The 26,365-nt window shown below is 46.0% G+C and overlaps 1 protein-coding gene across 3 annotated transcripts in view; it reads left to right on the top strand.

Moving 5' to 3' along the window:
• The window catches only part of LOC311115274 (TBC1 domain family member 23), a 117,359-nt gene that overhangs the window by 76,892 nt on the left and 14,102 nt on the right, over nt 1-26,365 (top strand). For all 3 annotated transcript variants that reach the window (XR_014611210.1, XM_084190470.1, XM_084190471.1), the window contains one exon: nt 1,583-1,777. Coding sequence is in view for 2 of the 3 variants with exons in the window: in XM_084190470.1 (XP_084046596.1) it covers nt 1,583-1,777 (195 nt within the window). In the remaining variant the exon portion in view is untranslated. The remainder of the gene's footprint in view (nt 1-1,582; nt 1,778-26,365) is intronic.

Below are 26,365 nucleotides of genomic sequence, written 5' to 3' on the forward strand. Positions count from 1 at the left end.
TCCCCAGGTGAGTTACCTGTTACAATAGAGACATGTTCCCCAGGTGAGTTACCTGTTACAATAGAGACATGTTCCCCAGGTGAGTTACCTGTTACAATAGAGACATGTTCCCCAGGTGAGTTACCTGTTACAATAGAGACATGTTCCCCAGGTGAGTTACCTGTTACAATAAACACATGTTCCCCAGGTGAGTTACCTGTTACAATAGAGACATGTTCCCCAGGTGAGTTACCTGTTACAATAGAGACATGTTCCCCAGGTGAGTTACCTGTTACAATAGAGACATGTTCCCCAGGTGAGTTACCTGTTACAATAGAGACATGTTCCCCAGGTGAGTTACCTGTTACAATAGAGACATGTTCCCCAGGTGAGTTACCTGTTACAATAGAGACATGTTCCCCAGGTGAGTTACCTGTTACAATAGAGACATGTTCCCCAGGTGAGTTACCTGTTACAATAGAGACATGTTCCCCAGGTGAGTAACCTGTTACAATAGAGACATGTTCCCCAGGTGAGTTACCTGTTACAATAGAGACATGTTCCCCAGGTGAGTTACCTGTTACAATAGAGACATGTTCCCCAGGTGAGTTACCTGTTACAATAGAGACATGTTCCCCAGGTGAGTTACCTGTTACAATAGAGACATGTTCCCCAGGTGAGTTACCTGTTACAATAGAGACATGTTCCCCAGGTGAGTTACCTGTTACAATAAACACATGTTCCCCAGGTGAGTTACCTGTTACAATAGAGACATGTTCCCCAGGTGAGTTACCTGTTACAATAGAGACATGTTCCCCAGGTGAGTTACCTGTTACAATAGAGACATGTTCCCCAGGTGAGTTACCTGTTACAATAGAGACATGTTCCCCAGGTGAGTTACCTGTTACAATAGAGACATGTCCCCCAGGTGAGTTACCTGTTACAATAGAGACATGCTCCCCAGGTGAGTTACCTGTTACAATAGAGACATGTTCCCCAGGTGAGTTACCTGTTACAATAGAGACATGTTCCCCAGGTGAGTTACCTGTTACAATAGAGACATGTCCCCCAGGTGAGTTACCTGTTACAATAGAGACATGCTCCCCAGGTGAGTTACCTGTTACAATAGAGACATGTTCCCCAGGTGAGTTACCTGTTACAATAGAGACATGTTCCCCAGGTGAGTTACCTGTTACAATAGAGACATGTCCCCCAGGTGAGTTACCTGTTACAATAGAGACATGCTCCCCAGGTGAGGCCAGTTAACTGTAAAGCGCTTTGTGACAACTGCTGATGTAAAAAGGGCTTAGTAAAAAAAATCATTAGATTAGATTTGATTGTAAGGCCATCAACAGTGCTGCATAGTCAGTGAGATATGGTCAGGAGACAGCCCTCTACGTAGAGAGAGAGAGAGAACTCATCCATAGCAGTTTGATGACGCCATTACCAGTTTCTTATTTATATTGTCTTGTCTATTGTATGTTTTAGTACATGAACCCAGAAAGATTATCCCTGATCCGCTAATGGTTACCTTCATTAATTAGATGAACTAACATGCAACATTGTTCCTGTTTCTAATGTAATATGGTTCCTGTTTCACCAGTCACCTGCTGATCACAGCGACCCACATGTACTGTCTGAGGGAGATCGCGTCCAGGAAGGGTTTTGCCTATATCCAGTCCAGACAGGCCCTCAACAGCGTGGTCAAGATCACCTCCAAGAAGAAACACCCAGAACTCATCACCTTCAAGTTCGGCAACAGCAACACTGCTGGAATAGAGATTTCTGCTGTGGAGAGGTACTGACTAACTGATCGTATGGGTACTGTCTCTCTCTCGGACTCGTCTAACAGTCTCTGGTACCTCTGTGCTATCAGTCTAACAGTCTCTGTGCTACCAGTCTAACAGTCTCTGTGCTATCAGTCTAACAGTCTCTGTGCTATCAGTCTAACAGTCTCTGTGCTATCAGTCTAACAGTCTCTGGGCTATCAGTCTAACAGTCTCTGGGCTATCAGTCTAACAGTCTCTGGGCTATCAGTCTAACAGTCTCTGGGCTATCAGTCTAACAGTCTCTGGGCTATCAGTCTAACAGTCTCTGTGCTGTCGGTCTAACAGTCTCTGTGCTATCAGTCTAACAGTCTCTGGTCCCTCTGTGCTATCAGTCTAACAGTCTCTGGGCTATCAGTCTAACAGTCTCTGGGCTATCAGTCTAACAGTCTCTGGGCTATCAGTCTAACAGTCTCTGGGCTATCAGTCTAACAGTCTCTGTGCTATCAGTCTAACAGTCTCTGTGCTATCAGTCTAACAGTCTCTGGTCCCTCTGTGCTATCAGTCTAACAGTCTCTGTGCTATCAGTCTAACAGTCTCTGGGCTATCAGTCTAACACTCTGGTCCCTCTGTGCTATCAGTCTAACAGTCTCTGTGCTATCAGTCTAACAGTCTCTGGGCTATCAGTCTAACAGTCTCTGGGCTATCAGTCTAACAGTCTCTGGGCTATCAGTCTAACAGTCTCTGGGCTATCAGTCTAACAGTCTCTGTGCTGTCGGTCTAACAGTCTCTGTGCTATCAGTCTAACAGTCTCTGGTCCCTCTGTGCTATCAGTCTAACAGTCTCTGTGCTATCAGTCTAACAGTCTCTGGGCTATCAGTCTAACACTCTGGTCCCTCTGTGCTATCAGTCTAACAGTCTCTGTGCTATCAGTCTAACAGTCTCTGTGCTGTCAGTCTAACAGTCTCTGTGCTATCAGTCTAACAGTCTCTGTGCTGTCAGTCTAACAGTCTCTGTGCTATCGGTATAACAGTCTCTGTGCTGTCAGTCTAACAGTCTCTGTGCTATCAGTCTAACAGTCTCTGTGCTATCAGTCTCTGGTCCCTCTGTGCTATCAGTCTAACAGTCTCTGTGCTATCAGTCTAACAGTCTCTGCTATCAGTCTCTGGTCCCTCTGTGCTATCAGTCTAACAGTCTCTGTGCTATCAGTCTATCAGTCTCTGGTCCCTCTGTGCTATCAGTCTAACAGTCTCTGGGCTATCAGTCTAACAGTACCTGTGCTATCAGTCTAACAGTCTCTGGTCCCTCTGTGCTATCAGTCTAACAGTCTCTGGGCTATCAGTCTAACAGTCTCTGTGCTATCAGTCTAACAGTCTCTGTGCTATCAGTCTAACAGTCTCTGGTCCCTCTGTGCTATCAGTCTAACAGTATCTGTGCTATCAGTCTAACAGTCTCTGTGCTATCAGTCTATCAGTCTCTGGTCCCTCTGTGCTATCAGTCTAACAGTCTCTGGGCTATCAGTCTAACCGTCTCTGGGCTATCAGTCGAACAGTCTCTGTGCTGTCAGTCTAACAGTCTCTGGTCCCTCTGTGCTATCAGTCTAACCGTCTCTGTGCTATCAGTCTAACAGTCTCTGTGCTATCAGTCTATCAGTCTCTGGTCCCTCTGTGCTATCAGTCTAACAGTCTCACAGTCTCTGTGCTATCAGTCTAACAGTCTCTGTGCTATCAGTCTAACAGTCTATGTGCTATCAGTCTAACAGTCTCTGGTCCCTCTGTGCTATCAGTCTAACAGTCTCTGGGCTATCAGTCTAACAGTCTCTGGGCTATCAGTCTAACAGTCTCTGTGCTATCAGTCTAACAGTCTCTGTGCTATCAGTCTAACAGTCTCTGGTCCCTCTGTGCTATCAGTCTAACAGTCTCTGGGCTATCAGTCTAACAGTCTCTGTGCTATCAGTCTAACAGTCTCTAGTCCCTATGTGCTATCAGTCTAACAGTCTCTGTGCTATCAGTCTATCAGTCTCTGGTCCCTCTGTGCTATCAGTCTAACAGTCTCTGGGCTATCAGTCTAACAGTCTCTGGGCTATCAGTCTAACAGTCTCTGTGCTATCAGTATAACAGTCTCTGTGCTATCAGTATAACAGTCTCTGTGCTGTCAGTCTAACAGTCTCTGTGCTGTCAGTATAACAGTCTCTGTGCTGTCAGTCTAACAGTCTCTGTGCTATCAGTCTAACAGTCTCTGGTCCATCTGTGCTATCTGTCTAACAGTCTCACAGTCTCTGGGCTATCAGTCTAACAGTCTCTGTGCTATCAGTCTAACAGTCTCTGGGCTATCAGTCTAACAGTCTCTGTGCTATCAGTCTAACAGTCTCTGTGCTATCAGTCTAACAGTCTCTGTGCTATCAGTCTAACAGTCTCTGTGCTATCAGTCTAACAGTCTCTGGGCTATCAGTCTAACAGTCTCTGTGCTATCAGTCTAACAGTCTCTAGTCCCTCTGTGCTATCAGTCTAACAGTCTCTGGGCTATCAGTCTAACAGTCTCTGTGCTATCAGTCTAACAGTCTCTAGTCCCTCTGTGCTATCAGTCTAACAGTCTCTCTGCTATCAGTCTAACAGTCTCTGTGCTATCAGTCTAACAGTCTCTGTGCTATCAGTCTAACAGTCTCTGTGCTATCAGTCTAACAGTCTCTGTGCTATCAGTCTAACAGTCTCTGGGCTATCAGTCTAACAGTCTCTGTGCTATCAGTCTAACAGTCTCTGTGCTATCAGTCTAACAGTCTGTGCTATCAGTCTAACAGTCTCTGTGCTATCAGTCTAACAGTCTCTGTGCTATCAGTCTAACAGTCTCTGTGCTATCAGTCTAACAGTATCTAGTCCCTCTGTGCTGTCAGTCTAACAGTCTCTGTGCTATCAGTCTAACGGTATCTGGTCCCTCTGTGCTATCAGTCTAACAGTCTCTGGGCTATCAGTCTAACAGTCTCTGTGCTATCAGTCTAACAGTCTCTGTGCTATCAGTCTAACAGTCTCTGTGCTATCAGTCTAACAGTCTCTGTGCTATCAGTCTAACAGTCTCTGTGCTATCAGTCTAACAGTCTCTGTGCTATCAGTCTAACAGTCTCTAGTCCCTCTGTGCTGTCAGTCTAACAGTCTCTGTGCTATCAGTCTAACAGTATCTGGTCCCTCTGTGCTATCAGTCTAACAGTCTCTGGGCTATCAGTCGAACAGTCTCTGGGCTATCAGTCGAACAGTTTCTGTGCTGTCAGTCTAACAGTCTCTGTGCTATCAGTCTAACAGTTTCTGTGCTGTCAGTCTAACAGTCTCTGTGCTATCAGTCTAACAGTCTCTGTGCTATCAGTCTAACAGTCTCTGTGCTATCAGTCTAACAGTCTCTGTGCTATCAGTCTATCAGTCTCTGGTCCCTCTGTGCTATCAGTCTAACAGTCTCTGGGCTATCAGTCTAACAGTATCTGTGCTATCAGTCTATCAGTCTCTGGTCCCTCTGTGCTATCAGTCTAACAGTCTCTGGGCTATCAGTCTAACAGTATCTGTGCTATCAGTCTAACAGTCTCTGGTCCCTCTGTGCTATCAGTCTAACAGTCTCTGGGCTATCAGTCTAACAGTCTCTGGGCTATCAGTCTAACAGTCTCTGTGCTATCAGTCTAACAGTCTCTGTGCTATCAGTCTAACAGTCTCTGGTCCCTCTGTGCTATCAGTCTAACAGTATCTGTGCTATCAGTCTAACAGTCTCTGTGCTATCAGTCTATCAGTCTCTGGTCCCTCTGTGCTATCAGTCTAACAGTCTCTGGGCTATCAGTCTAACCGTCTCTGGGCTATCAGTCGAACAGTCTCTGTGCTGTCAGTCTAACAGTCTCTGTTTTATCAGTCTAACAGTCTCTGGTCCCTCTGTGCTATCAGTCTAACAGTCTCTGTGCTATCAGTCTAACAGTCTCTGTGCTATCAGTCTATCAGTCTCTGGTCCCTCTGTGCTATCAGTCTAACAGTCTCACAGTCTCTGTGCTATCAGTCTAACAGTCTCTGTGCTATCAGTCTAACAGTCTCTGTGCTATCAGTCTAACAGTCTCTGGTCCCTCTGTGCTATCAGTCCAACAGTCTCTGGGCTATCAGTCTAACAGTCTCTGTGCTATCAGTCTAACAGTCTCTGTGCTATCAGTCTAACAGTCTCTGTGCTATCAGTCTAACAGTCTCTGGTCCCTCTGTGCTATCAGTCTAACAGTCTCTGGGCTATCAGTCTAACAGTCTCTGTGCTATCAGTCTAACAGTCTCTAGTCCCTATGTGCTATCAGTCTAACAGTCTCTGTGCTATCAGTCTATCAGTCTCTGGTCCCTCTGTGCTATCAGTCTAACAGTCTCTGGGCTATCAGTCTAACAGTCTCTGGGCTATCAGTCTAACAGTCTCTGTGCTATCAGTCTAACAGTCTCTGGGCTATCAGTCTAACAGTCTCTGGGCTATCAGTCTAACAGTCTCTGGGCTATCAGTATAACAGTCTCTGTGCTATCAGTGTAACAGTCTCTGGTCCATCTGTGCTATCTGTCTAACAGTCTCACAGTCTCTGGGCTATCAGTCTAACAGTCTCTGTGCTATCAGTCTAACAGTCTCTGGGCTATCAGTCTAACAGTCTCTGTGCTATCAGTCTAACAGTCTCTGGGCTATCAGTCTAACAGTCTCTGTGCTATCAGTCTAACAGTCTCTGGGCTATCAGTCTAACAGTCTCTGTGCTATCAGTCTAACAGTCTCTGGTCCCTCTGTGCTATCAGTCTAACAGTATCTGTGCTATCAGTCTAACAGTCTCTGTGCTATCAGTCTATCAGTCTCTGGTCCCTCTGTGCTATCAGTCTAACAGTCTCTGGGCTATCAGTCTAACCGTCTCTGGGCTATCAGTCGAACAGTCTCTGTGCTGTCAGTCTAACAGTCTCTGTGCTATCAGTCTAACAGTCTCTGGTCCCTTTGTGCTATCAGTCTAACCGTCTCTGTGCTATCAATCTAACAGTCTCTGTGCTATCAGTCTCTGGTCCCTCTGTGCTATCAGTCTAACAGTCTCACAGTCTCTGTGCTATCAGTCTAACAGTCTCTGTGCTATCAGTCTAACAGTCTATGTGCTATCAGTCTAACAGTCTCTGGTCCCTCTGTGCTATCAGTCTAACAGTCTCTGGGCTATCAGTCTAACAGTCTCTGGGCTATCAGTCTAACAGTCTCTGTGCTATCAGTCTAACAGTCTCTGTGCTATCAGTCTAACAGTCTCTGGTCCCTCTGTGCTATCAGTCTAACAGTCTCTGGGCTATCAGTCTAACAGTCTCTGGGCTATCAGTCTAACAGTCTCTAGTCCCTATGTGCTATCAGTCTAACAGTCTCTGTGCTATCAGTCTATCAGTCTCTGGTCCCTCTGTGCTATCAGTCTAACAGTCTCTGGGCTATCAGTCTAACAGTCTCTGGGCTATCAGTCTAACAGTCTCTGTGCTATCAGTATAACAGTCTATGTGCTGTCAGTCTAACAGTCTCTGTGCTGTCAGTATAACAGTCTCTGTGCTGTCAGTCTAACAGTCTCTGTGCTATCAGTCTAACAGTCTCTGGTCCATCTGTGCTATCTGTCTAACAGTCTCACAGTCTCTGGGCTATCAGTCTAACAGTCTCTGTGCTATCAGTCTAACAGTCTCTGGGCTATCAGTCTAACAGTCTCTGTGCTATCAGTCTAACAGTCTCTGTGCTATCAGTCTAACAGTCTCTGGGCTATCAGTCTAACAGTCTCTGTGCTATCAGTCTAACAGTCTCTAGTCCCTCTGTGCTATCAGTCTAACAGTCTCTGGGCTATCAGTCTAACAGTCTCTGTGCTATCAGTCTAACAGTCTCTAGTCCCTCTGTGCTATCAGTCTAACAGTCTCTGTGCTATCAGTCTAACAGTCTCTCTGCTATCAGTCTAACAGTCTCTGTGCTATCAGTCTAACAGTCTCTGTGCTATCAGTCTAACAGTCTCTGTGCTATCAGTCTAACAGTCTCTGGGCTATCAGTCTAACAGTCTCTGTGCTATCAGTCTAACAGTCTCTGTGCTATCAGTCTAACAGTCTCTGTGCTATCAGTCTAACAGTCTCTGTGCTATCAGTCTAACAGTCTCTGTGCTATCAGTCTAACAGTCTCTAGTCCCTCTGTGCTGTCAGTCTAACAGTCTCTGTGCTATCAGTCTAACAGTATCTGGTCCCTCTGTGCTATCAGTCTAACAGTCTCTGGGCTATCAGTCGAACAGTCTCTGGGCTATCAGTCGAACAGTTTCTGTGCTGTCAGTCTAACAGTCTCTGTGCTATCAGTCTAACAGTCTCTGTGCTATCAGTCTAACAGTCTCTGGTCCCTCTGTGCTATCAGTCTAACAGTCTCTGGGCTATCAGTCTAACAGTCTCTGGGCTATCAGTCTAACAGTCTCTGTGCTATCAGTCTAACAGTCTCTGTGCTATCAGTCTAACAGTCTCTGGTCCCTCTGTGCTATCAGTCTAACAGTCTCTGGGCTATCAGTCTAACAGTCTCTGTGCTATCAGTCTAACAGTCTCTAGTCCCTATGTGCTATCAGTCTAACAGTCTCTGTGCTATCAGTCTATCAGTCTCTGGGCTATCAGTCTAACAGTCTCTGGGCTATCAGTCTAACAGTCTCTGTGCTATCAGTATAACAGTCTCTGTGCTATCAGTATAACAGTCTCTGTGCTGTCAGTCTAACAGTCTCTGTGCTGTCAGTATAACAGTCTCTGTGCTGTCAGTCTAACAGTCTCTGTGCTATCAGTCTAACAGTCTCTGGTCCATCTGTGCTATCTGTCTAACAGTCTCACAGTCTCTGGGCTATCAGTCTAACAGTCTCTGTGCTATCAGTCTAACAGTCTCTGTGCTATCAGTCTAACAGTCTCTGTGCTATCAGTCTAACAGTCTCTGTGCTATCAGTCTAACAGTCTCTGTGCTATCAGTCTAACAGTCTCTGTGCTATCAGTCTAACAGTCTCTGGGCTATCAGTCTAACAGTCTCTGTGCTATCAGTCTAACAGTCTCTAGTCCCTCTGTGCTATCAGTCTAACAGTCTCTGGGCTATCAGTCTAACAGTCTCTGTGCTATCAGTCTAACAGTCTCTAGTCCCTCTGTGCTATCAGTCTAACAGTCTCTGTGCTATCAGTCTAACAGTCTCTGTGCTATCAGTCTAACAGTCTCTGTGCTATCAGTCTAACAGTCTCTGGGCTATCAGTCTCTGTGCTATCAGTCTAACAGTCTCTGTGCTATCAGTCTAACAGTCTCTGTGCTATCAGTCTAACAGTCTCTGTGCTATCAGTCTAACAGTCTCTGTGCTATCAGTCTAACAGTCTCTGTGCTATCAGTCTAACAGTCTCTAGTCCCTCTGTGCTGTCAGTCTAACAGTCTCTGTGCTATCAGTCTAACAGTATCTGGTCCCTCTGTGCTATCAGTCTAACAGTCTCTGGGCTATCAGTCGAACAGTCTCTGGGCTATCAGTCGAACAGTTTCTGTGCTGTCAGTCTAACAGTCTCTGTGCTATCAGTCTAACAGTCTCTGTGCTATCAGTCTAACAGTCTCTGTGCTATCAGTCTAACAGTCTCTGTGCTATCAGTCTATCAGTCTCTGGTCCCTCTGTGCTATCAGTCTAACAGTCTCTGGGCTATCAGTCTAACAGTATCTGTGCTATCAGTCTAACAGTCTCTGGTCCCTCTGTGCTATCAGTCTAACAGTCTCTGGGCTATCAGTCTAACAGTCTCTGGGCTATCAGTCTAACAGTCTCTGTGCTATCAGTCTAACAGTCTCTGTGCTATCAGTCTAACAGTCTCTGGTCCCTCTGTGCTATCAGTCTAACAGTATCTGTGCTATCAGTCTAACAGTCTCTGTGCTATCAGTCTATCAGTCTCTGGTCCCTCTGTGCTATCAGTCTAACAGTCTCTGGGCTATCAGTCTAACCGTCTCTGGGCTATCAGTCGAACAGTCTCTGTGCTGTCAGTCTAACAGTCTCTGTTTTATCAGTCTAACAGTCTCTGGTCCCTCTGTGCTATCAGTCTAACAGTCTCTGTGCTATCAGTCTAACAGTCTCTGTGCTATCAGTCTAACAGTCTCTGGGCTATCAGTCTAACAGTCTCTGTGCTATCAGTCTAACAGTCTCTGTGCTATCAGTCTAACAGTCTCTGTGCTATCAGTCTAACAGTCTCTGTGCTATCAGTCTAACAGTCTCTGTGCTATCAGTCTAACAGTCTCTGTGCTATCAGTCTAACAGTCTCTAGTCCCTCTGTGCTGTCAGTCTAACAGTCTCTGTGCTATCAGTCTAACAGTATCTGGTCCCTCTGTGCTATCAGTCTAACAGTCTCTGGGCTATCAGTCGAACAGTCTCTGGGCTATCAGTCGAACAGTTTCTGTGCTGTCAGTCTAACAGTCTCTGTGCTATCAGTCTAACAGTCTCTGTGCTATCAGTCTAACAGTCTCTGTGCTATCAGTCTAACAGTCTCTGTGCTATCAGTCTATCAGTCTCTGGTCCCTCTGTGCTATCAGTCTAACAGTCTCTGGGCTATCAGTCTAACAGTCTCTGGGCTATCAGTCTAACAGTCTCTGTGCTATCAGTCTAACAGTCTCTGTGCTATCAGTCTAACAGTCTCTGGTCCCTCTGTGCTATCAGTCTAACAGTATCTGTGCTATCAGTCTAACAGTCTCTGTGCTATCAGTCTATCAGTCTCTGGTCCCTCTGTGCTATCAGTCTAACAGTCTCACAGTCTCTGTGCTATCAGTCTAACAGTCTCTGTGCTATCAGTCTAACAGTCTCTGTGCTATCAGTCTAACAGTCTCTGGTCCCTCTGTGCTATCAGTCCAACAGTCTCTGGGCTATCAGTCTAACAGTCTCTGTGCTATCAGTCTAACAGTCTCTGTGCTATCAGTCTAACAGTCTCTGTGCTATCAGTCTAACAGTCTCTGGTCCCTCTGTGCTATCAGTCTAACAGTCTCTGGGCTATCAGTCTAACAGTCTCTGTGCTATCAGTCTAACAGTCTCTAGTCCCTATGTGCTATCAGTCTAACAGTCTCTGTGCTATCAGTCTATCAGTCTCTGGTCCCTCTGTGCTATCAGTCTAACAGTCTCTGGGCTATCAGTCTAACAGTCTCTGGGCTATCAGTCTAACAGTCTCTGTGCTATCAGTCTAACAGTCTCTGGGCTATCAGTCTAACAGTCTCTGGGCTATCAGTCTAACAGTCTCTGTGCTATCAGTATAACAGTCTCTGTGCTATCAGTGTAACAGTCTCTGGTCCATCTGTGCTATCTGTCTAACAGTCTCACAGTCTCTGGGCTATCAGTCTAACAGTCTCTGTGCTATCAGTCTAACAGTCTCTGGGCTATCAGTCTAACAGTCTCTGTGCTATCAGTCTAACAGTCTCTGGGCTATCAGTCTAACAGTCTCTGTGCTATCAGTCTAACAGTCTCTGGGCTATCAGTCTAACAGTCTCTGTGCTATCAGTCTAACAGTCTCTGGTCCCTCTGTGCTATCAGTCTAACAGTATCTGTGCTATCAGTCTAACAGTCTCTGTGCTATCAGTCTATCAGTCTCTGGTCCCTCTGTGCTATCAGTCTAACAGTCTCTGGGCTATCAGTCTAACCGTCTCTGGGCTATCAGTCGAACAGTCTCTGTGCTGTCAGTCTAACAGTCTCTGTGCTATCAGTCTAACAGTCTCTGGTCCCTCTGTGCTATCAGTCTAACCGTCTCTGTGCTATCAGTCTAACAGTCTCTGTGCTATCAGTCTCTGGTCCCTCTGTGCTATCAGTCTAACAGTCTCACAGTCTCTGTGCTATCAGTCTAACAGTCTCTGTGCTATCAGTCTAACAGTCTATGTGCTATCAGTCTAACAGTCTCTGGTCCCTCTGTGCTATCAGTCTAACAGTCTCTGGGCTATCAGTCTAACAGTCTCTGGGCTATCAGTCTAACAGTCTCTGTGCTATCAGTCTAACAGTCTCTGTGCTATCAGTCTAACAGTCTCTGGTCCCTCTGTGCTATCAGTCTAACAGTCTCTGGGCTATCAGTCTAACAGTCTCTGGGCTATCAGTCTAACAGTCTCTAGTCCCTATGTGCTATCAGTCTAACAGTCTCTGTGCTATCAGTCTATCAGTCTCTGGTCCCTCTGTGCTATCAGTCTAACAGTCTCTGGGCTATCAGTCTAACAGTCTCTGGGCTATCAGTCTAACAGTCTCTGTGCTATCAGTATAACAGTCTCTGTGCTGTCAGTCTAACAGTCTCTGTGCTGTCAGTATAACAGTCTCTGTGCTGTCAGTCTAACAGTCTCTGTGCTATCAGTCTAACAGTCTCTGGTCCATCTGTGCTATCTGTCTAACAGTCTCACAGTCTCTGGGCTATCAGTCTAACAGTCTCTGTGCTATCAGTCTAACAGTCTCTGGGCTATCAGTCTAACAGTCTCTGTGCTATCAGTAACAGTCTCTGTGCTATCAGTCTAACAGTCTCTGTGCTATCAGTCTAACAGTCTCTGGGCTATCAGTCTAACAGTCTCTGTGCTATCAGTCTAACAGTCTCTAGTCCCTCTGTGCTATCAGTCTAACAGTCTCTGGGCTATCAGTCTAACAGTCTCTGTGCTATCAGTCTAACAGTCTCTAGTCCCTCTGTGCTATCAGTCTAACAGTCTCTGTGCTATCAGTCTAACAGTCTCTCTGCTATCAGTCTAACAGTCTCTGTGCTATCAGTCTAACAGTCTCTGTGCTATCAGTCTAACAGTCTCTGTGCTATCAGTCTAACAGTCTCTGGGCTATCAGTCTAACAGTCTCTGTGCTATCAGTCTAACAGTCTCTGTGCTATCAGTCTAACAGTCTCTGTGCTATCAGTCTAACAGTCTCTGTGCTATCAGTCTAACAGTCTCTGTGCTATCAGTCTAACAGTCTCTAGTCCCTCTGTGCTGTCAGTCTAACAGTCTCTGTGCTATCAGTCTAACAGTATCTGGTCCCTCTGTGCTATCAGTCTAACAGTCTCTGGGCTATCAGTCGAACAGTCTCTGGGCTATCAGTCGAACAGTTTCTGTGCTGTCAGTCTAACAGTCTCTGTGCTATCAGTCTAACAGTCTCTGTGCTATCAGTCTAACAGTCTCTGTGCTATCAGTCTAACAGTCTCTGTGCTATCAGTCTCTGGTCCCTCTGTGCTATCAGTCTAACAGTCTCTGGGCTATCAGTCGAACAGTCTCTGGGCTATCAGTCGAACAGTTTCTGTGCTGTCAGTCTAACAGTCTCTGTGCTATCAGTCTAACAGTCTCTGTGCTATCAGTCTAACAGTCTCTGTGCTATCAGTCTAACAGTATCTGTGCTATCAGTCTCTGGTCCCTCTGTGCTATCAGTCTAACAGTCTCTGGGCTATCAGTCTAACAGTCTCTGTGCTATCAGTCTAACAGTCTCTGTGCTGTCAGTCTAACAGTCTCTGTGCTATCGGTATAACAGTCTCTGTGCTGTCAGTCTAACAGTCTCTGTGCTATCAGTCTAACAGTCTCTGTGCTATCAGTCTCTGGTCCCTCTGTGCTATCAGTCTAACAGTCTCTGTGCTATCAGTCTAACAGTCTCTGCTATCAGTCTCTGGTCCCTCTGTGCTATCAGTCTAACAGTCTCTGTGCTATCAGTCTATCAGTCTCTGGTCCCTCTGTGCTATCAGTCTAACAGTCTCTGGGCTATCAGTCTAACAGTATCTGTGCTATCAGTCTAACAGTCTCTGGTCCCTCTGTGCTATCAGTCTAACAGTCTCTGGGCTATCAGTCTAACAGTCTCTGTGCTATCAGTCTAACAGTCTCTGTGCTATCAGTCTAACAGTCTCTGGTCCCTCTGTGCTATCAGTCTAACAGTATCTGTGCTATCAGTCTAACAGTCTCTGTGCTATCAGTCTATCAGTCTCTGGTCCCTCTGTGCTATCAGTCTAACAGTCTCTGGGCTATCAGTCTAACCGTCTCTGGGCTATCAGTCGAACAGTCTCTGTGCTGTCAGTCTAACAGTCTCTGGTCCCTCTGTGCTATCAGTCTAACCGTCTCTGTGCTATCAGTCTAACAGTCTCTGTGCTATCAGTCTATCAGTCTCTGGTCCCTCTGTGCTATCAGTCTAACAGTCTCACAGTCTCTGTGCTATCAGTCTAACAGTCTCTGTGCTATCAGTCTAACAGTCTATGTGCTATCAGTCTAACAGTCTCTGTGCTATCAGTCTAACAGTCTCTGGTCCCTCTGTGCTATCAGTCTAACAGTATCTGTGCTATCAGTCTAACAGTCTCTGTGCTATCAGTCTATCAGTCTCTGGTCCCTCTGTGCTATTAGTCTAACAGTCTCTGGGCTATCAGTCTAACCGTCTCTGGGCTATCAGTCGAACAGTCTCTGTGCTGTCAGTCTAACAGTCTCTGTTTTATCAGTCTAACAGTCTCTGGTCCCTCTGTGCTATCAGTCTAACAGTCTCTGTGCTATCAGTCTAACAGTCTCTGTGCTATCAGTCTATCAGTCTCTGGTCCCTCTGTGCTATCAGTCTAACAGTCTCACAGTCTCTGTGCTATCAGTCTAACAGTCTCTGTGCTATCAGTCTAACAGTCTCTGTGCTATCAGTCTAACAGTCTCTGGTCCCTCTGTGCTATCAGTCCAACAGTCTCTGGGCTATCAGTCTAACAGTCTCTGTGCTATCAGTCTAACAGTCTCTGTGCTATCAGTCTAACAGTCTCTGTGCTATCAGTCTAACAGTCTCTGGTCCCTCTGTGCTATCAGTCTAACAGTCTCTGGGCTATCAGTCTAACAGTCTCTGTGCTATCAGTCTAACAGTCTCTAGTCCCTATGTGCTATCAGTCTAACAGTCTCTGTGCTATCAGTCTATCAGTCTAACAGTCTCTGTGCTATCAGTCTAACAGTCTCTGGGCTATCAGTCTAACAGTCTCTGGGCTATCAGTCTAACAGTCTCTGTGCTATCAGTCTAACAGTCTCTGGGCTATCAGTCTAACAGTCTCTGGGCTATCAGTCTAACAGTCTCTGTGCTATCAGTATAACAGTCTCTGTGCTATCAGTGTAACAGTCTCTGGTCCATCTGTGCTATCTGTCTAACAGTCTCACAGTCTCTGGGCTATCAGTCTAACAGTCTCTGTGCTATCAGTCTAACAGTCTCTGGGCTATCAGTCTAACAGTCTCTGTGCTATCAGTCTAACAGTCTCTGGGCTATCAGTCTAACAGTCTCTGTGCTATCAGTCTAACAGTCTCTGGGCTATCAGTCTAACAGTCTCTGTGCTATCAGTCTAACAGTCTCTGGTCCCTCTGTGCTATCAGTCTAACAGTATCTGTGCTATCAGTCTAACAGTCTCTGTGCTATCAGTCTATCAGTCTCTGGTCCCTCTGTGCTATCAGTCTAACAGTCTCTGGGCTATCAGTCTAACCGTCTCTGGGCTATCAGTCGAACAGTCTCTGTGCTGTCAGTCTAACAGTCTCTGTGCTATCAGTCTAACAGTCTCTGGTCCCTCTGTGCTATCAGTCTAACCGTCTCTGTGCTATCAGTCTAACAGTCTCTGTGCTATCAGTCTCTGGTCCCTCTGTGCTATCAGTCTAACAGTCTCACAGTCTCTGTGCTATCAGTCTAACAGTCTCTGTGCTATCAGTCTAACAGTCTATGTGCTATCAGTCTAACAGTCTCTGGTCCCTCTGTGCTATCAGTCTAACAGTCTCTGGGCTATCAGTCTAACAGTCTCTGGGCTATCAGTCTAACAGTCTCTGTGCTATCAGTCTAACAGTCTCTGTGCTATCAGTCTAACAGTCTCTGGTCCCTCTGTGCTATCAGTCTAACAGTCTCTGGGCTATCAGTCTAACAGTCTCTGGGCTATCAGTCTAACAGTCTCTAGTCCCTATGTGCTATCAGTCTAACAGTCTCTGTGCTATCAGTCTATCAGTCTCTGGTCCCTCTGTGCTATCAGTCTAACAGTCTCTGGGCTATCAGTCTAACAGTCTCTGGGCTATCAGTCTAACAGTCTCTGTGCTATCAGTATGACAGTCTCTGTGCTGTCAGTCTAACAGTCTCTGTGCTGTCAGTATAACAGTCTCTGTGCTGTCAGTCTAACAGTCTCTGTGCTATCAGTCTAACAGTCTCTGGTCCATCTGTGCTATCTGTCTAACAGTCTCACAGTCTCTGGGCTATCAGTCTAACAGTCTCTGTGCTATCAGTCTAACAGTCTCTGGGCTATCAGTCTAACAGTCTCTGTGCTATCAGTCTAACAGTCTCTGTGCTATCAGTCTAACAGTCTCTGTGCTATCAGTCTAACAGTCTCTGGGCTATCAGTCTAACAGTCTCTGTGCTATCAGTCTAACAGTCTCTAGTCCCTCTGTGCTATCAGTCTAACAGTCTCTGGGCTATCAGTCTAACAGTCTCTGTGCTATCAGTCTAACAGTCTCTAGTCCCTCTGTGCTATCAGTCTAACAGTCTCTGTGCTATCAGTCTAACAGTCTCTCTGCTATCAGTCTAACAGTCTCTGTGCTATCAGTCTAACAGTCTCTGTGCTATCAGTCTAACAGTCTCTGGGCTATCAGTCTAACAGTCTCTGTGCTATCAGTCTAACAGTCTCTGTGCTATCAGTCTAACAGTCTCTGTGCTATCAGTCTAACAGTCTCTGTGCTATCAGTCTAACAGTCTCTGTGCTATCAGTCTAACAGTCTCTAGTCCCTCTGTGCTGTCAGTCTAACAGTCTCTGTGCTATCAGTCTAACAGTATCTGGTCCCTCTGTGCTATCAGTCTAACAGTCTCTGGGCTATCAGTCGAACAGTCTCTGGGCTATCAGTCGAACAGTTTCTGTGCTGTCAGTCTAACAGTCTCTGTGCTATCAGTCTAACAGTCTCTGTGCTATCAGTCTAACAGTCTCTGTGCTATCAGTCTAACAGTCTCTGTGCTATCAGTCTCTGGTCCCTCTGTGCTATCAGTCTAACAGTCTCTGGGCTATCAGTCTAACAGTCTCTGGGCTATCAGTCGAACAGTTTCTGTGCTGTCAGTCTAACAGTCTCTGTGCTATCAGTCTAACAGTCTCTGTGCTATCAGTCTAACAGTCTCTGTGCTATCAGTCTAACAGTATCTGTGCTATCAGTCTCTGGTCCCTCTGTGCTATCAGTCTAACAGTCTCTGGGCTATCAGTCTAACAGTCTCTGTGCTATCAGTCTAACAGTCTCTGTGCTGTCAGTCTAACAGTCTCTGTGCTATCGGTATAACAGTCTCTGTGCTGTCAGTCTAACAGTCTCTGTGCTATCAGTCTAACAGTCTCTGTGCTATCAGTCTCTGGTCCCTCTGTGCTATCAGTCTAACAGTCTCTGTGCTATCAGTCTAACAGTCTCTGCTATCAGTCTCTGGTCCCTCTGTGCTATCAGTCTAACAGTCTCTGTGCTATCAGTCTATCAGTCTCTGGTCCCTCTGTGCTATCAGTCTAACAGTCTCTGGGCTATCAGTCTAACAGTATCTGTGCTATCAGTCTAACAGTCTCTGGTCCCTCTGTGCTATCAGTCTAACAGTCTCTGGGCTATCAGTCTAACAGTCTCTGTGCTATCAGTCTAACAGTCTCTGTGCTATCAGTCTAACAGTCTCTGGTCCCTCTGTGCTATCAGTCTAACAGTATCTGTGCTATCAGTCTAACAGTCTCTGTGCTATCAGTCTATCAGTCTCTGGTCCCTCTGTGCTATCAGTCTAACAGTCTCTGGGCTATCAGTCTAACCGTCTCTGGGCTATCAGTCGAACAGTCTCTGTGCTGTCAGTCTAACAGTCTCTGGTCCCTCTGTGCTATCAGTCTAACCGTCTCTGTGCTATCAGTCTAACAGTCTCTGTGCTATCAGTCTATCAGTCTCTGGTCCCTCTGTGCTATCAGTCTAACAGTCTCACAGTCTCTGTGCTATCAGTCTAACAGTCTCTGTGCTATCAGTCTAACAGTCTATGTGCTATCAGTCTAACAGTCTCTGGTCCCTCTGTGCTATCAGTCTAACAGTCTCTGGGCTATCAGTCTAACAGTCTCTGGGCTATCAGTCTAACAGTCTCTGTGCTATCAGTCTAACAGTCTCTGTGCTATCAGTCTAACAGTCTCTGGTCCCTCTGTGCTATCAGTCTAACAGTCTCTGGGCGATCAGTCTAACAGTCTCTGTGCTATCAGTCTAACAGTCTCTAGTCCCTATGTGCTATCAGTCTAACAGTCTCTGTGCTATCAGTCTATCAGTCTCTGGTCCCTCTGTGCTATCAGTCTAACAGTCTCTGGGCTATCAGTCTAACAGTCTCTGGGCTATCAGTCTAACAGTCTCTGTGCTATCAGTATAACAGTCTCTGTGCTGTCAGTCTAACAGTCTCTGTGCTGTCAGTATAACAGTCTCTGTGCTGTCAGTCTAACAGTCTCTGTGCTATCAGTCTAACAGTCTCTGGTCCATCTGTGCTATCTGTCCAACAGTCTCACAGTCTCTGGGCTATCAGTCTAACAGTCTCTGTGCTATCAGTCTAACAGTCTCTGGGCTATCAGTCTAACAGTCTCTGTGCTATCAGTCTAACAGTCTCTCTGCTATCAGTCTAACAGTCTCTGTGCTATCAGTCTAACAGTCTCTGTGCTATCAGTCTAACAGTCTCTGTGCTATCAGTCTAACAGTCTCTGGGCTATCAGTCTAACAGTCTCTGTGCTATCAGTCTAACAGTCTCTGTGCTATCAGTCTAACAGTCTCTGTGCTACCAGTCTAACAGTCTCTGTGCTATCAGTCTAACAGTCTCTGTGCTATCAGTCTAACAGTCTCTAGTCCCTCTGTGCTGTCAGTCTAACAGTCTCTGTGCTATCAGTCTAACAGTATCTGGTCCCTCTGTGCTATCAGTCTAACAGTCTCTGGGCTATCAGTCGAACATTCTCTGGGCTATCAGTCGAACAGTTTCTGTGCTGTCAGTCTAACAGTCTCTGTGCTATCAGTCTAACAGTCTCTGTGCTATCAGTCTAACAGTCTCTGTGCTATCAGTCTAACAGTCTCTGTGCTATCAGTCTATCAGTCTCTGGTCCCTCTGTGCTATCAGTCTAACAGTCTCTGGGCTATCAGTCTAACAGTATCTGGGCTATCAGTCTAACAGTCTCTGGTCCCTCTGTGCTATCAGTCTAACAGTCTCTGGGCTATCAGTCTAACAGTCTCTGAGCTATCAGTCTAACAGTCTCTGTGCTATCAGTCTAACAGTCTCTGTGCTATCAGTCTAACAGTCTCTGGTCCCTCTGTGCTATCAGTCTAACAGTATCTGTGCTATCAGTCTAACAGTCTCTGTGCTATCAGTCTATCAGTCTCTGGTCCCTCTGTGCTATCAGTCTAACAGTCTCTGGGCTATCAGTCTAACCGTCTCTGGGCTATCAGTCTAACAGTCTCTGTGCTATCAGTCTAACAGTCTCTAGTCCCTCTGTGCTGTCAGTCTAACAGTCTCTGTGCTATCAGTCTAACAGTATCTGGTCCCTCTGTGCTATCAGTCTAACAGTCTCTGGGCTATCAGTCGAACAGTCTCTGGGCTATCAGTCGAACAGTTTCTGTGCTGTCAGTCTAACAGTCTCTGTGCTATCAGTCTAACAGTCTCTGTGCTATCAGTCTAACAGTCTCTGTGCTATCAGTCTAACAGTCTCTGTGCTATCAGTCTATCAGTCTCTGGTCCCTCTGTGCTATCAGTCTAACAGTCTCTGGGCTATCAGTCTAACAGTATCTGTGCTATCAGTCTAACAGTCTCTGGTCCCTCTGTGCTATCAGTCTAACAGTCTCTGGGCTATCAGTCTAACAGTCTCTGGGCTATCAGTCTAACAGTCTCTGTGCTATCAGTCTAACAGTCTCTGTGCTATCAGTCTAACAGTCTCTGGTCCCTCTGTGCTATCAGTCTAACAGTATCTGTGCTATCAGTCTAACAGTCTCTGTGCTATCAGTCTATCAGTCTCTGGTCCCTCTGTGCTATCAGTCTAACAGTCTCTGGGCTATCAGTCTAACCGTCTCTGGGCTATCAGTCGAACAGTCTCTGTGCTGTCAGTCTAACAGTCTCTGTTTTATCAGTCTAACAGTCTCTGGTCCCTCTGTGCTATCAGTCTAACAGTCTCTGTGCTATCAGTCTAACAGTCTCTGTGCTATCAGTCTATCAGTCTCTGGTCCCTCTGTGCTATCAGTCTAACAGTCTCACAGTCTCTGTGCTATCAGTCTAACAGTCTCTGTGCTATCAGTCTAACAGTCTCTGTGCTATCAGTCTAACAGTCTCTGGTCCCTCTGTGCTATCAGTCCAACAGTCTCTGGGCTATCAGTCTAACAGTCTCTGTGCTATCAGTCTAACAGTCTCTGTGCTATCAGTCTAACAGTCTCTGTGCTATCAGTCTAACAGTCTCTGGTCCCTCTGTGCTATCAGTCTAACAGTCTCTGGGCTATCAGTCTAACAGTCTCTGTGCTATCAGTCTAACAGTCTCTAGTCCCTATGTGCTATCAGTCTAACAGTCTCTGTGCTATCAGTCTATCAGTCTCTGGTCCCTCTGTGCTATCAGTCTAACAGTCTCTGGGCTATCAGTCTAACAGTCTCTGGGCTATCAGTCTAACAGTCTCTGTGCTATCAGTCTAACAGTCTCTGGGCTATCAGTCTAACAGTCTCTGGGCTATCAGTCTAACAGTCTCTGTGCTATCAGTATAACAGTCTCTGTGCTATCAGTGTAACAGTCTCTGGTCCATCTGTGCTATCTGTCTAACAGTCTCACAGTCTCTGGGCTATCAGTCTAACAGTCTCTGTGCTATCAGTCTAACAGTCTCTGGGCTATCAGTCTAACAGTCTCTGTGCTATCAGTCTAACAGTCTCTGGGCTATCAGTCTAACAGTCTCTGTGCTATCAGTCTAACAGTATCTGTGCTATCAGTCTAACAGTCTCTGTGCTATCAGTCTATCAGTCTCTGGTCCCTCTGTGCTATCAGTCTAACAGTCTCTGGGCTATCAGTCTAACCGTCTCTGGGCTATCAGTCGAACAGTCTCTGTGCTGTCAGTCTAACAGTCTCTGTGCTATCAGTCTAACAGTCTCTGGTCCCTCTGTGCTATCAGTCTAACCGTCTCTGTGCTATCAGTCTAACAGTCTCTGTGCTATCAGTCTAACAGTCTCTGGTCCCTCTGTGCTATCAGTCTAACAGTATCTGTGCTATCAGTCTAACAGTCTCTGTGCTATCAGTCTATCAGTCTCTGGTCCCTCTGTGCTATCAGTCTAACAGTCTCTGGGCTATCAGTCTAACCGTCTCTGGGCTATCAGTCGAACAGTCTCTGTGCTGTCAGTCTAACAGTCTCTGTGCTATCAGTCTAACAGTCTCTGGTCCCTCTGTGCTATCAGTCTAACCGTCTCTGTGCTATCAGTCTAACAGTCTCTGTGCTATCAGTCTCTGGTCCCTCTGTGCTATCAGTCTAACAGTCTCACAGTCTCTGTGCTATCAGTCTAACAGTCTCTGTGCTATCAGTCTAACAGTCTATGTGCTATCAGTCTAACAGTCTCTGGTCCCTCTGTGCTATCAGTCTAACAGTCTCTGGGCTATCAGTCTAACAGTCTCTGGGCTATCAGTCTAACAGTCTCTGTGCTATCAGTCTAACAGTCTCTGTGCTATCAGTCTAACAGTCTCTGGTCCCTCTGTGCTATCAGTCTAACAGTCTCTGGGCTATCAGTCTAACAGTCTCTGGGCTATCAGTCTAACAGTCTCTAGTCCCTATGTGCTATCAGTCTAACAGTCTCTGTGCTATCAGTCTATCAGTCTCTGGTCCCTCTGTGCTATCAGTCTAACAGTATCTGGGCTATCAGTCTAACAGTCTCTGGGCTATCAGTCTAACAGTCTCTGTGCTATCAGTATAACAGTCTCTGTGCTGTCAGTCTAACAGTCTCTGTGCTGTCAGTATAACAGTCTCTGTGCTGTCAGTCTAACAGTCTCTGTGCTATCAGTCTAACAGTCTCTGGTCCATCTGTGCTATCTGTCTAACAGTCTCACAGTCTCTGGGCTATCAGTCTAACAGTCTCTGTGCTATCAGTCTAACAGTCTCTGGGCTATCAGTCTAACAGTCTCTGTGCTATCAGTCTAACAGTCTCTGTGCTATCAGTCTAACAGTCTCTGTGCTATCAGTCTAACAGTCTTTGGGCTATCAGTCTAACAGTCTCTGTGCTATCAGTCTAACAGTCTCTAGTCCCTCTGTGCTATCAGTCTAACAGTCTCTGGGCTATCAGTCTAACAGTCTCTGTGCTATCAGTCTAACAGTCTCTAGTCCCTCTGTGCTATCAGTCTAACAGTCTCTGTGCTATCAGTCTAACAGTCTCTCTGCTATCAGTCTAACAGTCTCTGTGCTATCAGTCTAACAGTCTCTGTGCTATCAGTCTAACAGTCTCTGGGCTATCAGTCTAACAGTCTCTGTGCTATCAGTCTAACAGTCTCTGTGCTATCAGTCTAACAGTCTCTGTGCTATCAGTCTAACAGTCTCTGTGCTATCAGTCTAACAGTCTCTGTGCTATCAGTCTAACAGTCTCTAGTCCCTCTGTGCTGTCAGTCTAACAGTCTCTGTGCTATCAGTCTAACAGTATCTGGTCCCTCTGTGCTATCAGTCTAACAGTCTCTGGGCTATCAGTCGAACAGTCTCTGGGCTATCAGTCGAACAGTTTCTGTGCTGTCAGTCTAACAGTCTCTGTGCTATCAGTCTAACAGTCTCTGTGCTATCAGTCTAACAGTCTCTGTGCTATCAGTCTAACAGTCTCTGTGCTATCAGTCTCTGGTCCCTCTGTGCTATCAGTCTAACAGTCTCTGTGCTATCAGTCTAACAGTCTCTGCTATCAGTCTCTGGTCCCTCTGTGCTATCAGTCTAACAGTCTCTGTGCTATCAGTCTATCAGTCTCTGGTCCCTCTGTGCTATCAGTCTAACAGTCTCTGGGCTATCAGTCTAACAGTATCTGTGCTATCAGTCTAACAGTCTCTGGTCCCTCTGTGCTATCAGTCTAACAGTCTCTGGGCTATCAGTCTAACAGTCTCTGGGCTATCAGTCTAACAGTCTCTGTGCTATCAGTCTAACAGTCTCTGTGCTATCAGTCTAACAGTCTCTGGTCCCTCTGTGCTATCAGTCTAACAGTATCTGTGCTATCAGTCTAACAGTCTCTGTGCTATCAGTCTATCAGTCTCTGGTCCCTCTGTGCTATCAGTCTAACAGTCTCTGGGCTATCAGTCTAACCGTCTCTGGGCTATCAGTCTAACAGTCTCTGTGCTATCAGTCTAACAGTCTCTAGTCCCTCTGTGCTGTCAGTCTAACAGTCTCTGTGCTATCAGTCTAACAGTATCTGGTCCCTCTGTGCTATCAGTCTAACAGTCTCTGGGCTATCAGTCGAACAGTCTCTGGGCTATCAGTCGAACAGTTTCTGTGCTGTCAGTCTAACAGTCTCTGTGCTATCAGTCTAACAGTCTCTGTGCTATCAGTCTAACAGTCTCTGTGCTATCAGTCTAACAGTCTCTGTGCTATCAGTCTATCAGTCTCTGGTCCCTCTGTGCTATCAGTCTAACAGTCTCTGGGCTATCAGTCTAACAGTATCTGTGCTATCAGTCTAACAGTCTCTGGTCCCTCTGTGCTATCAGTCTAACAGTCTCTGGGCTATCAGTCTAACAGTCTCTGGGCTATCAGTCTAACAGTCTCTGTGCTATCAGTCTAACAGTCTCTGTGCTATCAGTCTAACAGTCTCTGGTCCCTCTGTGCTATCAGTCTAACAGTATCTGTGCTATCAGTCTAACAGTCTCTGTGCTATCAGTCTATCAGTCTCTGGTCCCTCTGTGCTATCAGTCTAACAGTCTCTGGGCTATCAGTCTAACCGTCTCTGGGCTATCAGTCGAACAGTCTCTGTGCTGTCAGTCTAACAGTCTCTGTTTTATCAGTCTAACAGTCTCTGGTCCCTCTGTGCTATCAGTCTAACAGTCTCTGTGCTATCAGTCTAACAGTCTCTGTGCTATCAGTCTATCAGTCTCTGGTCCCTCTGTGCTATCAGTCTAACAGTCTCACAGTCTCTGTGCTATCAGTCTAACAGTCTCTGTGCTATCAGTCTAACAGTCTCTGTGCTATCAGTCTAACAGTCTCTGGTCCCTCTGTGCTATCAGTCCAACAGTCTCTGGGCTATCAGTCTAACAGTCTCTGTGCTATCAGTCTAACAGTCTCTGTGCTATCAGTCTAACAGTCTCTGTGCTATCAGTCTAACAGTCTCTGGTCCCTCTGTGCTATCAGTCTAACAGTCTCTGGGCTATCAGTCTAACAGTCTCTGTGCTATCAGTCTAACAGTCTCTAGTCCCTATGTGCTATCAGTCTAACAGTCTCTGTGCTATCAGTCTATCAGTCTCTGGTCCCTCTGTGCTATCAGTCTAACAGTCTCTGGGCTATCAGTCTAACAGTCTCTGGGCTATCAGTCTAACAGTCTCTGTGCTATCAGTCTAACAGTCTCTGGGCTATCAGTCTAACAGTCTCTGGGCTATCAGTCTAACAGTCTATGTGCTATCAGTATAACAGTCTCTGTGCTATCAGTGTAACAGTCTCTGGTCCATCTGTGCTATCTGTCTAACAGTCTCACAGTCTCTGGGCTATCAGTCTAACAGTCTCTGTGCTATCAGTCTAACAGTCTCTGGGCTATCAGTCTAACAGTCTCTGTGCTATCAGTCTAACAGTCTCTGGGCTATCAGTCTAACAGTCTCTGTGCTATCAGTCTAACAGTCTCTGGGCTATCAGTCTAACAGTCTCTGTGCTATCAGTCTAACAGTCTCTGGTCCCTCTGTGCTATCAGTCTAACAGTATCTGTGCTATCAGTCTAACAGTCTCTGTGCTATCAGTCTATCAGTCTCTGGTCCCTCTGTGCTATCAGTCTAACAGTCTCTGGGCTATCAGTCTAACCGTCTCTGGGCTATCAGTCGAACAGTCTCTGTGCTGTCAGTCTAACAGTCTCTGTGCTATCAGTCTAACAGTCTCTGGTCCCTCTGTGCTATCAGTCTAACCGTCTCTGTGCTATCAGTCTAACAGTCTCTGTGCTATCAGTCTCTGGTCCCTCTGTGCTATCAGTCTAACAGTCTCACAGTCTCTGTGCTATCAGTCTAACAGTCTCTGTGCTATCAGTCTAACAGTCTATGTGCTTTCAGTCTAACAGTCTCTGGTCCCTCTGTGCTATCAGTCTAACAGTCTCTGGGCTATCAGTCTAACAGTCTCTGGGCTATCAGTCTAACAGTCTCTGTGCTATCAGTCTAACAGTCTCTGTGCTATCAGTCTAACAGTCTCTGGTCCCTCTGTGCTATCAGTCTAACAGTCTCTGGGCTATCAGTCTAACAGTCTCTAGTCCCTATGTGCTATCAGTCTAACAGTCTCTGTGCTATCAGTCTATCAGTCTCTGGTCCCTCTGTGCTATCAGTCTAACAGTCTCTGGGCTATCAGTCTAACAGTCTCTGGGCTATCAGTCTAACAGTCTCTGTGCTATCAGTATAACAGTCTCTGTGCTGTCAGTCTAACAGTCTCTGTGCTGTCAGTATAACAGTCTCTGTGCTGTCAGTCTAACAGTCTCTGTGCTATCAGTCTAACAGTCTCTGGTCCATCTGTGCTATCTGTCTAACAGTCTCACAGTCTCTGGGCTATCAGTCTAACAGTCTCTGTGCTATCAGTCTAACAGTCTCTGGGCTATCAGTCTAACAGTCTCTGTGCTATCAGTCTAACAGTCTCTGTGCTATCAGTCTAACAGTCTCTGTGCTATCAGTCTAACAGTCTCTGGGCTATCAGTCTAACAGTCTCTGTGCTATCAGTCTAACAGTCTCTAGTCCCTCTGTGCTATCAGTCTAACAGTCTCTGGGCTATCAGTCTAACAGTCTCTGTGCTATCAGTCTAACAGTCTCTAGTCCCTCTGTGCTATCAGTCTAACAGTCTCTGTGCTATCAGTCTAACAGTCTCTCTGCTATCAGTCTAACAGTCTCTGTGCTATCAGTCTAACAGTCTCTGTGCTATCAGTCTAACAGTCTCTGTGCTATCAGTCTAACAGTCTCTGGGCTATCAGTCTAACAGTCTCTGTGCTATCAGTCTAACAGTCTCTGTGCTATCAGTCTAACAGTCTCTGTGCTATCAGTCTAACAGTCTCTGTGCTATCAGTCTAACAGTCTCTGTGCTATCAGTCTAACAGTCTCTAGTCCCTCTGTGCTGTCAGTCTAACAGTCTCTGTGCTATCAGTCTAACAGTATCTGGTCCCTCTGTGCTATCAGTCTAACAGTCTCTGGGCTATCAGTCGAACAGTCTCTGGGCTATCAGTCGAACAGTTTCTGTGCTGTCAGTCTAACAGTCTCTGTGCTATCAGTCTAACAGTCTCTGTGCTATCAGTCTAACAGTCTCTGTGCTATCAGTCTAACAGTCTCTGTGCTATCAGTCTCTGGTCCCTCTGTGCTATCAGTCTAACAGTCTCTGGGCTATCAGTCTAACAGTCTCTGTGCTATCAGTCTAACAGTCTCTGTGCTGTCAGTCTAACAGTCTCTGTGCTATCGGTATAACAGTCTCTGTGCTGTCAGTCTAACAGTCTCTGTGCTATCAGTCTCTGGTCCCTCTGTGCTATCAGTCTAACAGTCTCTGTGCTATCAGTCTAACAGTCTCTGCTATCAGTCT

Source organism: Coregonus lavaretus (assembly GCF_964263955.1).
Source record: "Coregonus lavaretus genome assembly, contig: HAP1_SCAFFOLD_689, whole genome shotgun sequence".
In the NCBI taxonomy this organism is placed as follows: Eukaryota; Metazoa; Chordata; class Actinopteri; order Salmoniformes; family Salmonidae; genus Coregonus; species Coregonus lavaretus.